Source organism: Sturnira hondurensis, unplaced genomic scaffold (genome assembly GCF_014824575.4).
Source record: "Sturnira hondurensis isolate 20B ecotype Veracruz unplaced genomic scaffold, ASM1482457v3 Scaffold0005279, whole genome shotgun sequence".
Lineage (NCBI taxonomy): Eukaryota > Metazoa > Chordata > Mammalia > Chiroptera > Phyllostomidae > Sturnira > Sturnira hondurensis.
Genome location: NW_028077910.1, coordinates 13,397,212 through 13,410,364, shown reverse-complemented (window position 1 = coordinate 13,410,364; position 13,153 = coordinate 13,397,212). Strand labels below are relative to the sequence as shown.

At 34.5% G+C, this 13,153-nt stretch overlaps 1 protein-coding gene across 8 annotated transcripts in view; it reads left to right on the top strand.

Moving 5' to 3' along the window:
• The window catches only part of NMD3 (NMD3 ribosome export adaptor), a 36,184-nt gene extending 24,209 nt beyond the window's left edge, over positions 1–11,975 (top strand). For all 8 annotated transcript variants that reach the window (XM_037046622.1, XM_037046616.1, XM_037046618.1 and 5 more), the window contains exons 10-16: positions 2,316–2,433; positions 3,864–4,009; positions 7,651–7,763; positions 8,547–8,619; positions 9,883–9,989; positions 10,864–10,934; positions 11,342–11,975. In XM_037046622.1, coding sequence (XP_036902517.1) covers positions 2,316–2,433; positions 3,864–4,009; positions 7,651–7,763; positions 8,547–8,619; positions 9,883–9,989; positions 10,864–10,934; positions 11,342–11,472 — 759 coding nt within the window. In that variant the 3' untranslated portion in view covers positions 11,473–11,975. The remainder of the gene's footprint in view (positions 1–2,315; positions 2,434–3,863; positions 4,010–7,650; positions 7,764–8,546; positions 8,620–9,882; positions 9,990–10,863; positions 10,935–11,341) is intronic.
• The last annotated feature ends 1,178 nt before the right edge of the window (positions 11,976–13,153 follow it).

Below are 13,153 nucleotides of genomic sequence, written 5' to 3'. Positions count from 1 at the left end.
AATAACTTCCTTAAGTGATTTCTAACATGCTCAGCTATGTTAAAAAGGTGTTAAAAGTAATTATGCTTAAAATTAAAATTGGCATACCCTTTATTTCGGTGTATTAATTAAAAGGCCTCTTTCAGTTTTTAATGTCCTTATTCCTTAAAATTTGTGATCCTAGTGGACACATGACAATGCTATGAAACTTTGAATAAAGGCAATGACATTAAAATAAATATCAGTGAACCACTTTGGAATATGTTCGGACTGGATTTTGGCAGGATGAAACTAAACAGTATTGTGGAAGTGAGGCCATAGAATCATTTCTGTGATTTAAAAACATAATAATCTGAATAACACTTAAAATGTAGTTTATCATTTTATTTAATTGTACTAAGGTAAAACCCTGCTTTAAAAACAGAAGTGGATTAAAATTTCAACAAATTGTTATTGAGGATCTGCTGTGTGTGAAGGATTATGTATCTAGAGGTCTCTGCCATATAAGAATTTATAATTGATATTTAAATCACTAATAATGATAAGTGCTATAATTTATTGTGAGTATTCTATATAACTTAATATCTAAGTGTAGTCATATCTTGGGTATTTGTTGGCCTCAGAACTTGTCACACCTTGTACTCGATGCATTTTGACGAGAAAAGCAATGTTTCAGCACTTGGCACTCGCTCAGGACTCCTTGTACTTGCTAGAACTTGTGTGAGTCCCAATGCTGCTCTGCAAGAGAAAATTCCTTATCATTTGGTACTTGTTGGTTCTGGCACTCATCACGAGTACCAGAACAAATTAACGACGAGTACCGAGGTACCACTGAGCTGGAGTGTAGTTCACCTCTTTACATCTCGTTATAACTGAGGTGAATTATACTATCATTTTGAAGATGAGGAAATCGAAGCTTGGGGAGGGTAGACGACTTGACCCAAGTTACATTACTACAAAATGATGAAGCCAGGATTCACCTAGGTCTGTGATTCGTAAGCTTTAAAGCTGTCACCACTAATTTATGATAGAGAGTACATTACTGAGGGATGAAATGATGGCTTAATACAGGGTCAGCACAATTTTTCTGAAAGAGCCAGAGAGTAAATATTTTCAATTTCAGGCCATGTATTTTCCTTTGCATCTACTCAGCTCTGTTGCTGTTGTACAAAGTTGCCATAGATAATAGATAAATGAGTAGCTGAGGATGTATCCCAGCAAAACTTTATAAAATGGGCTTGCACCACATTTGGCCTGAGGGACATAGTTTGCAAAATCCTGGTGTAGAACTGAATGTTTTACAGCTGCAGAGCCTGGGAAATATAAATTTAGGTGAAGGGCATATTTAAGGCTTTGATTATTAAGTGCTATGAGTGATTCATACAAGTCCCTGGATGCATACACAATATAAAGGAGTATTTTCATCAATCTTTGGAGACTAAGTTAAAAAGAAAGGACTGGACAAGATGATGTTAGGGATGCACAGCAAGTCTCTTCAGTGGAGGAGCCTATGATTGTGAATAGATACACCTTAAAATGTAACCCAGATTCCTTTATGTTTTAATTCAGTGTAAAAACAGATAATCCCACTGCTGGTATTATTTCCCAGTGTACACATAGAAGTCTGCTTTTTGGGGCATTAAATATTTGATTACATATTGCTACGTGTAGCCTTGAAAGAGAAACATGTGGCTCTCCTGAAATTTGGTTTTTATGGAGATTAAAGGAAATCACAAGTAGAGTGATTTAGAAAATCACTCTGATGATTAATGCGTTGCATAGAATATACACTATTAACATAGAGTGATAAGCATTCACACTTAAACTAAATTGAAATAACTTAATAGTTTGGTGAATAGGATCTCAAAAAACATGAAAGCATTCTTTTTTTTTTAATCTTCTTTTTTTTTTAAGATTTTATTTATTTATTTATTTTTAGAGGGGCAGGAGAGAGGGAGAGAAACATCAATGTATGGTTGCCTTTTGTGCGTCCCCTGCTGGTAGTTAGCCTGCAAGGAACCGGTTTGCAACTCAGGCATGTGCCCTGACTGGGAATCGAACCGCGATCGTCTGGTTCGCAGGCCCGTGCTCAATCCACTGAGCTACGCCAGCCAGGGCGAAAGCATTCTTATTAAGACAAATATCTTAAGAAAATATGGCTTATTTTCTCTTTTTCTAAAGTTTCTTTTGTTTAGGTACTTTGTCGATACATAGAATTAAAAATTCATTGTTTCAGTTTGGGCAAATGCACTTGGATCTGGTTTACAATGATGAGTGTTTTTTGGAGACTGTTACTTAGTATCTGCTTCACTCTAAATGTTAGTTCTTATGTCTAGGATAATGTTGTCTGTCTGTCTCCAAAACTGGCACAAAGCCTGGGGAATATGAACCAGATTTGTGTGTGCATTCGTGTAACCAGCGCCATTCATCTCATAGATCCCAACACCTTGCAAGGTAAGTTTTAGGGGCTGTTTGCCTTGACAGTTCTGTCTAGCAAGCTGTAATGATTTATGTTTTGATTTATCAAACATTTTCAATAATATTGTTATAAAAATTGTTTAACATTTTTATTATTTAATTCTTATAAAACACTGTAAAATTAAAACTTTTGATAAGTTAACTCCTGTATTTTTTTAAATTCTTACTGGAGGATGTACCTACTGATTTTAGAGCAGGAGAGAGGGGGAGAGAGAGAGAAGGAAACATTGATTGGGCGCCTCCTGTATGTGCCCTGAATGGGCATCGAACCTGCCGGTTTGTGGTGCATGGATGACGCTCCAACCAAAGGAGCAACTTGGCCAGGGCCACCCTTGTATTTCTCACTTAAGAAATAATTCTGTGAACTTTCAAAAATTTACTAGTTTTATGCCATTTATTTTTATGGAAATTGACTTATTTACCTCAGTTTACTTCTGTGACTATTTAAGTTCATTGCCAAATTTTAGTGTATAGCAAATATTTTAAAGCTTGGAACATTTAACTTTTTGTAATCCAGTAGAACACTTAGTTTAAATATGAATTTTAACTCATTTCATCATTACTATGCATAATTTTTAACAGTCTGTTAGAAAAACTATTTTTTAAAGATTTTATTTGTTTATTTTCAGACAGAGGGGAAGGGAAGGAGAAAGAGAGGGAGAGAAACATCAATGTGTGGTTGCCTCTTATATGCCCCCTACTGGGGACCTGGCCTGCAACCCAGACATGTGCCCGGACTGGGAATCGAACCAGCAACCCTTTTGTTCGCAGGCTGCACTCAATCTACTGAGCTACACCAGCCAGGGCTAAAAAACCTATTTTTTAAAGAATACCCCATATTGATAGGTGTCTCCTTAGTACTTGTTTGCATCTCTTAATTTTTTATCTTTTTCACTATTTCCTGTAGTGTAAGTTTTCTGTTATTAAAAAATTGAGTTTATTTTGCTCTTCTCCAGAAAGTCATTTATTATCTTTGTCAATTAGATTAGAATTTATCAGTCAGAGGTTTTTTGTACAGTATTGGATGAACATCTGTCAGGTAAAACTTTATTTTTTATTAAAGTACCTAAGATGACTGACAGTGTTTCTAAATATAATGCTAGCACATGAAAACTATACAACTGATTGGCTCTGACCTTACATTAAAGTCACTGAGCTCTGTTGTGTTCTGATGATACTAATGACTTAAGGTATCTTTGGTGCCTGGTATTTCTCTCATGTTGTGAGAAATTTGGACTGATTCGTAGGAATAAATGATGACTCTAGAGAGTAGACTGCCACTGTGGGTCCTGTTGACCTGGTGCTTCCCAGTGTGTCTGCGCCAGCTTCTCCCAAGTTATGTTTAATGTTTGTTGACTTTGAATGTACTTCCTTTCTCTTTTTTAATAGTCTGTGCTATTTCTTAGTTGCAGATGTAGATGGGAATACTTTCTGGAGTCACCCTTTCAATAGTTTATGCCATCCCAAACAGCTGGAGGAGTTTATTGTGATGGAATGCAGCGTAGTTCGAGATCTAAAACGCAGAGCGGGTGCTGGAATGGTATCCAAAAAGGTAAGGTCCACCCCCCACACTTTTTTTTCCTTGCCCAACTTACCATATTGATCACAGTAATTATAACGTGTTTCTGAATAAAGCTGGCACCACACTAGGTTAAAAATTCATTCTATATTTATATGTTGTTTGCTTTTAACGTATAGTCATTGTGGTGAAAATTATTAGACTTACACTGTCTGGTAAGTTTATTCTTCTGTGAGAATATTTTTTAAAATGTTGTTTATTATGAGAAAGCATTTTCTTGCTTTACTTTTGTGCAGGAGGACCAAATGATTAGCTAACCTTTTTTGACTTTTGAAAAATTTTCAAACATTTGAATCAAATATAAGCTGTACTATACTAAGTACTGAATACTTTAGTTTGCACCTCTAAAACATAGGAATGTTTTCTATATGATCAAAGTATTATATATATAAACATTGTCATGTATATTCACATTTCCTCATTTGTCCCAGATTATCTTTTGTGGATTATTCAATCCATTTGGAGATCATATATCTAACATGAATATTATATCTCTTATATCTTTTATTTAATAATAGCCCCCCTCATTTTTTTCATAACAACTTTTAAAGGCAACTTGGACATTTGTCTTGTGGATCTTTTTAATTGTTTCCTCAAGATGTCACTTAATTTGCTACTTAATCTCTTATAGTTCCATTAAACTGGGCAGTGGATCTAAAGGTTTGCTTAAATTTAGGTTAATTATTTTTGGCTAGAACATTTTGTTGGTGATGCTTTGTATTTTCTATGGTGTATCTAGAGACAAGTAATGCTTGGCTAGTTCACTGATAGCGAATCTCTCTATTATGATTCTGTTCCCTTTGTTACTAGCCTGTTGGTCTGACTTACTTCACTCTTTCCCCCTCCCCTCTCCTCCCTCCCTCCCTCCCTCCCTCCCTCTTACATTGCCCCAAATTTAGCCACTTGGGAACCTTTACAGAATCATTTCTATGTCTTTAAAATTTTTTTATAAGTGACTTTTACTTTTTTAGAGCAGTTTTAGCAAATTAAGAGTAGGTAAGAAATTTCCCATATACCCCTGGACTATATACATGGATAGCCTTCTCCATTATTAATATCCCCCCCCCAAAATGAGTCTTCCTAGCCACAAACATTGAATTTCTCTCCATTTACTTAGGATTTTTTTAAAAAAAATTTGTTCATCAGAGTTTTGTAGTTTTTCTCATAAAGATCTTAGTATTTCATTTTGGTGGTGCTAATATAAATGGTATTGTGTTTTTAATTTTAAATTCTACATGTTCATGTTGATATATAGGAAAGTGATTGACTTATGTTTGTAACCTTGTATCCTGTAACCTTGCTGTATTCTGGGAGTGTCATTGTTCATTCAGATTTTCTACATATACAATCATGTCATCTGCAAACAAAAAAATAATACATTTTTTCCTTCCCGATCTATATATCTTTCATTTTCTTTGCATTAGCTAGGATTTCTAGTAGGTTATTGAAAATCAGTGGTAAGAAGGACATCCTTGCCTTGTACCTGATCTTAGAGGGAAATCTTTTGAGTTTCTTACCATTAAGTATAATGTTAGCTATAAGTTTGTGTATATTCTTTATCAAGTTGAGGAGGTTCCCCTCTATTCCTGTTTTACTGAGATTTTTTAACATGGATGGTGTGTGTTGAATTTTTCAAGTGCTTTTTTTGTATTTATACTATCATATGACTTTTTTTATCCTGTTGATGTGATTGATGGATTATATTAAGCTATTTTTAAATGTTGAATCAGCCTTGCACACCTGGGGTAAATCCCCCTTAGTCACAGTGTACAAATTTTTTATATTTTCTTGAGGATTTTTGTGTGTATGTGTTTATGAGAGAACATTGGTCTATAGTTTGCTTGCCTGGTAATGTCTTTGTTTAATGTGGTATTAGGGTGATACTGGCTTTGTAAATGTGTGACAGTGTATTCTATTTCTTTTATCTTCTGGAAGAGATTGTAGAGAATTGATATAATTTCTTCCTTAACTGTTTGGTAGAATTCACCAGTAAATTCATCTGGGCCTGGTGCTTTCTGTTTTGAAAGGTTATTAATTGTTGGTTCAGTTTCTTAAATAGATAAGTCTATTCCTATGTCCTTTTGACATGACTTTCCTGGTCTTTGAAAACATCCTTAGTTTCTGGTACAACACCACAATGTTTAGAATCACATTGTGATCCAGAATCACATGGTATAGTTCTTAACCCATGTCTGAAATTAGGTGTTTCTTCAAGGATATAAGTCTGATTTCCTTTACTGTGAATTAATATTTAGAGATTCTTTATCTGTATACTAGTGGTGCTCATTTCTACAAAGGTAATAATTGTGTTTTGAGATAAAAATAACTTTTGATAATTTGGGAAAATCAATAGAAATCTAAGACTACTTTTCACATTTTTATTTAAAATACAAAATTTAGTAATGTGGTTAAGAACATATTTTTATTATTTATAATAAATGTACAAGAATATCCCTTTCCCTGGGGATAGTTTGTTTGTTTTCAGAAAATATGCTTAGCTAGAACAGGTTCATAAGTCTCTTATAAATAGAAGCAGTCTAGTAGCTAGAAAGTCATCCTATCATGTAGGATTTAGTCTCTCTTTTTTTGGTAACTCACTTTTTAAAAAAAATATTTTTTTTCCCCAAATCTGAGACCTTTTATTTCAGTCTCTCTTTTTATCCCTACCTCTTCTTTTCATCTCTTTAAGATTCCTTAGTTTTATTTATAACTCTTAGTATTGCTCTTGGTCTTAATAGGTCTGTTTTTGTTAGTAAAAGGTATTGCCATGTGCTTATACTTAATTCAGTCTGGAAGTCTGAATATCAGTTAAAATTTCTTGTAAAATTCCAACACAGGGCCCTGGCTGGTGTAGCTCAGTGGATTGAGCGCAGACCTGTGAACCAGACAATCGCGGTTCGATTCCCAGTCAGGGCACATGCCTGGGTTGCAGGCCAGTTCCCGGCAGGGGCCAGTTCCCTGCAGGGGATGCACGAGAAGCAACCGTACATTGATGTTTCCTTCCTCTCTCCTTCCCTTCCCCTCCAAAGATAAATAAATTTAAAAAAAACATTCCAACACAGGTTGGAAGGGTACTTGAATGGTTTTCTAATTTAAAATTTCAAACTTGGGATGCTGTTTCTGCAATAGTTTTTTTTCTTTAAGTGTAGCACCTCAAAATAGACATCCAAAAATTTAATTCTAGTAGTAATGGGGCCACTAGGATTGCTAGGTTGTTTTGTCTGAACCCTGATTTTTTAACTTTATGTGTAAAACATACCGGTTGCTTAGGACTGAATTCGAGATTCCCTTACTTTTTCACTTGCTCTCTTTGCTCAGTTTATATTAACCCATCTCCTTGTGGAAACATTTCTTATGAAAATTCTACATGTCTGTTTTTAGGTGACTTGTTAATGTTTTATAAAAGTCTTGGTGAAAATTTTAACAAAAATATTTATGAATAAATTGTGAATCTTTTTCTATACTCAGGTAATTTGTTAAATTTGACAGTGTTTCAGAGATCTGGAAAATAAAATAATTTCTGTTTTTAAAATGAAAATTAGGAAACCAAAATCAATATTGTATTTAAGTTTTCTATGAAATGCATTTTGAGTTTCATTTTCTTTCCTGTTAAGCATACGCTTGGGGAAGTCTGGGTACAGAAAACATCTGAGATGAATACAGATAAACAGTATTTTTGTCGCACTCATTTGGGACATCTTCTGAATCCTGGAGACCTGGTGTTGGGGTTTGTATTACTTTATAGTATTTTAAACTGCCAATTAGCATTGCAGATTTTCTTCTGGAGCCAGCAAAGCTTTCTAAAATACTGAAGTTGTTTGTTCTGAAAAGAATTCCCAGGAGCTTTATGCTAATTTTACTATTAATAAGTGAATTAAAACTGTGAATTGGACATACTTCACTCCATTTTGGCCATCATCTTGAAACATCATTTGTTCCAGGATTCTGAGTAACTGAACTCTGAAGTTCTGTGGTCAGATCATCGTTACAGCTCTTCAGGGGAGTGTTTTGTTAAGCATATGCTGCTGCGCAGATAATTCACTTTTAAAAAGTGGCAGCCATGTAGGTAAGGGGTCTTCACAGGCACAGGACAGTCCATTCAGATGCCGAGCTTGTCATTGTGCCTTGCACATTCATTACTTTTGCTTTTAGGGTTTTAGTTCCTTTACTAGAGAATGAGGGGTTTTTGTTTGTTTGTTTATTATAAACTAAATGGAACCATCTAACTGAATCTTTCAGACTGGTACGTAAGTCTGTTTTGCTTCTTTATAAATATAGGTAAGGTAGACAATAATGGACGTGTGAAACTCAGAGACAGGGTGCATTACGTCTTTACTGTGAGCTGTAGAAGCGTGTTCCCTGTGGAGTGAACTCCGAGACTTTGGAAATGGGAATGCATATTACATGTTAGATCTTAGAAGGAACTTTGAGGGGATCATCCATAAAATAAAAAGTTACATGGAAAGGGAACATTTTTTTGACATTAAGTGTTTTATTATTTTCATTTCAGATTTGATTTGGCAAACTGTAACTTAAATGATGAGCATGTCAACAAAATGAAGTCAGATAGAGTCCCAGATGTGGTAAGGCTTTTGATTTTTCCCTTTTATCCCGTGTTAAAGAGGATTGGTGTAACTCTTATGGGTAAGATGCACAAGGTCATGTTTTTAAAAATAACAAGATAATTTAGAGATTTCTTTTGAAATTGCACTTAAGATATAATAGCAGAGGCCTTCATTTTCAATCATTTTTCTTAGTGGAGAAAATCCAAGTTTAAAGAGTGTTTTTGTTGTTTTTATAATCAAATTTTCATATTCTGTCAAAATGCTTGATACTATTCATAGAGAAAAAAATACATTTGCAGCTAAAATTGATGACCTTTAGAATTTATTCAGGTTTATTCTTTTGGCTCAGTTTATTTCATGTATTGTTCAGTTAAGAAGGCATTTAGAGTTAAATTCTTTTTCTAGTTTGAATATAATTGCAATGAAAATGGCCTTCGTACTAGCAAGTCTGAGGGAAAGAACCTTACTTTTAGAAAAAACCTGCTAAATTCTAACATGAATTTATAAATAGAGTCATGAGCAACAGTGAATGTGAAAGACCCTATCTCCAACTTCCTTAATCTTTTAAAGTAAACTTGATCTCTTTGGCTGTGGGCAAAAATTAAGTCATGGTATAAGAAAGACTTGTCTCCTCACCACCCAGTTGTGCTTTAGTGAGTTAATAAATCAGGAAATAGAGCTCAGCTCCGGTGTGAGTCTGAGTAGGTCTTTCTGAATAGATTGTAACAGGGAATCATGATGGCCTTACAAGATTTTTGTTTTGTGTAAAATTCTTAATTCATGCAATTTTTAAAACTGTTCTAGGATATACAGTTGTGAAAGATATATATGTATATATATATTTAGTTCTATAAGTGCTTATTAGTAGGAATAAAAGGAGAAAAAGTATCTATGATAATGTTTCAGAATGACTTATATGAATGGTAGCTAAAAACTGAACGATGGTATAAAAAACACACCAGACACCTGACGTTTTCAGAATAAAGGAAAGACAATTTTGATTCACTGGAAAATTGCAGTTAGTAAATTTTAACAATTATGCAAATAATGGCTGAATGCATCCTTGTAAAATAGTAAGTGCCTGAAGAAAAATATTAAAAGTTCTCTTGACACTGCCCCTTGATCCCTCCCTCCCTTTTTCCCTGGAGGTGTAACCACTGTCATCAGTTTGGTGACTTGCTGGCATTCTCATAACCTTTCATTTTCTATCTTTATTGGAATTTGAAGCTGTGTTACCCAATTTCCATTTTTCATAGCTTTGCAAATATTTGTTACTTCTAGGTATTAATCAAGAAGAGCTATGACCGTACGAAACGTCAGCGTCGTAGAAACTGGAAACTGAAAGAGCTTGCAAGAGATAGAGAAAACATGGATACGGACGATGAAAGGTCCCACTTTTCTCTGAACCTTATATGGTTTTTATCTATACGGAAGTAGCTGTCACACAATTTATTCTTGAACTCAGAATTAATTTTGTGTTTTTACCAATGTGTTGATAGAGTCAGTATAACATTTAACACATATTTAGTTATTATTTCCTGGGTTATGACCTGACAATTGCAGTGTTATTGAAAATAGTTTATTTGAAAAGTCAAACTATAAGAAATAATTAATTACCTTGTGGATATCACAAATAGCAAATGAATACTTATGGCTTGGGATGAAAAGAAAATAGTTCATTGATACCAAATACGCTATTTTTCAAACAAGTCAAGGAGAAATAGAGATTATGTGTTCTAGAAAAGTGAACTGGATGGTTTGTAAAGTGGCCTTACTGATGATGGTAAAGACAGTGATGTCTGAAAAAGTGAAGTTATAAATAAAATTGTGGCATTAACTGTCAGTGCAGAATAGCATATTTCTAAAACATAATCTCATAATGTAGTTTAAAATAAGTGTGTATTAAATATGTAATATTAATTAGATGTAAGTATACTTTTGACTCTTTCATCTTTAGTCTTAAAGTGGGTATATTTCAACTTGGTCATAAGAGTTTTTTTTGAAAAGTGAAGTCGGAAAGTGCCTTCTCATTGTATTATATTTAAATTTACATCACCTATGTTCAGTTGTGTATTATTTTATCGTGTAATTTTGAAAGAAAAAATGTAAAAACTTGTCAGAGTACTTAACATGCATAACTGACAAGCAAATATAATTTTAAAGATTTTAATCTTACATCTTATAGTGCTGAAAATGAAGGAACGATAACTTCGTACTTCTTGCTAAAGGTGAAATATTTAAATCTGCTTCATTCTTTTATAGACAATACCAAGATTTCCTTGAAGATCTTGAAGAAGATGAGGCAATTAGGAAAAATGTCAACATTTACAGAGGTAGGTGTTGGGGTGTTTAAGTTGTGTTCCCCCCACAGTAAGTATTCTGGTATCTCTAACTTTGATTCCGTAAGTGACTCTTATGTTCTTAAAAACTACTCTGCTTAATCATTGATTTAAAAAAATCTTTCAGAACAGTAAAACTTACTAAAACGTTTGCTCTACCACATTTTGATATCATTTGCATCCTCGCACGATGCCTCAAGGTCTGGACCCCTACACTGGTAGAGATTTATTCACGTATCTATGAGGTCCAGTCATTCGGTGGGTGTTGACATGCCCACTGTAGGTATGATACAGGAGCCGTGGATGTGAAGTGGTTCAATAAGAGTAATGATGGTGGGGGCAGGCGCTTGTGTATTTCCATGTTTGTATTTATTTGAACCCCTCCTTGTACTTCTCCTTAGATTCCACCATTCCTGTGGAAGGTGACACCGATGATGAAGGAGCACCTCGAATTAGTCTGGCCGAGATGCTTGAAGACCTTCACATTTCCCAGGATGCCACTGGTGGGGAAGGTGACTCCATGATGACGTGATAGGCTTGGGACGTTGGAGAAAATAACCTTTTCTGTTTCATCTGTGCCTCTGTAGCAGAGAGGAGAATTTAGTTTGAAACCTGAATAAATATGGTTGTTTTGATTGTTCACTCAAAGCACTGAAGATTGATGGCTTTTAAATTTTAGGTAACAAGTTATGGCGAATATTACTATTACTCATATTTAGACCATTTTACGTATAGGGTTTTATGGGTTTGCTGTTTTCTGAGACACAAGTATTTTGGCATAACAGTAGTGTTGGATTTAAAAACTTAAAAGTTGTGATTCCTTGGACGTTACCTAAATCTGCAAGCATAAAACAAGCTTTTACATTTTTTTATGTTGATTGCTTCAGTAAAAAAGGATATGAAGAATATTTTTTAATATGAACTTGTTATTCACTTTGATTCACTTGAACTAGTAAGTTGGGGTTTAGTTTATCACTGCACATTAAGGGGGAAAGGTAGTCTTTTTTATTAACATCTTTAAATTTTCAAAAAAAATTACTTGTTGATTTTAGAGAGAGAGAGGAAGGGGGAGAGAGAGAAACATCGATTTGCTTTTCCACTCATTTGTGCATTCATTGGTTGCTTTTTGTATATGCCCTGACTGGGGATTGAACCGGGAACGTTGGTGTATTGGGACAACACTATAACCAACTGAGCTACCTGGCCAGGGCTGTTAACGACTTTACAAGTTGATAAATTGGGGGTTATTTTAATTTTTATTGCATAAAAATATGTTTTAATTATTTGTGGATTTGTAGCAAACATAGACCGCTTATTTAAGGTTAAATAACAATTTATACCATTGTTATTTTTGCCTGTGCCAGCAGGTTGTGGCAGTAGCTGCTTATGTCAAAAAAAAGTCTTCCTGTCATTTCTAGGATTTTCCTTTTAAACTTTTGGTGTACAAATTGAGAAGGAAGGAATTTTCTCTAAGTTTCTGTCATTGAAAACAACCATCACCAAGAGTATTAGAATCCAGCATGTAGATGATGAATTAGTAAAAATGATCTCTGTGCTTTATAAAGCCACGAGTCAGCATGGATGAGGAGTGCCTTCCACATCCTTTAAAAACACAGCTGGCTTGGGTTTTGAAGTGTTCTGAGGATGAGCTAGTAAGATCGTGTTTCTCTGAGAAGGTCCTACTGACTAAGTGTGCCAGAACTAAGAGCTATTTAAAAACTTGAAGTATACCACTACATAAGGAAATTGAGTAAGTGTTGAATGGAACGTTTCCCTTTTGTAACAGACTGGACTCCTTAATTCTGAAGTTATGAATAAAGGCCGAACCTTCTGTACGGCTTCTTTTCTGTCTGCATATTTGAAGTTTCCACTTGTGGTCTGTGTTTACCTGTTCTATGTCAAGACTTTGAAAAACATGGAAATAAAAACATTTTCTCCATTTTTTTGTGTCCTTGAGGTGATTGATTGCATCAGTGACATATCTAATGTGGTTTTCCAAACTGGAATTGTGTTATTTAAGTACTTGTCATATGATTTTCCCACTGAAAAATATAGTATCCTATTAACCTTTTTTAGTCTTACTCATTTGGATGTTATGTCTTTCTGAGGAATGAAACTTGTTGGTTGAAATTGGCTGTGACAGGTTCAGGAATGTAGCTAAGAGAAAAGCTGTAAGAATTGCACAGAATTATACACCTTGATAAATCTACCAT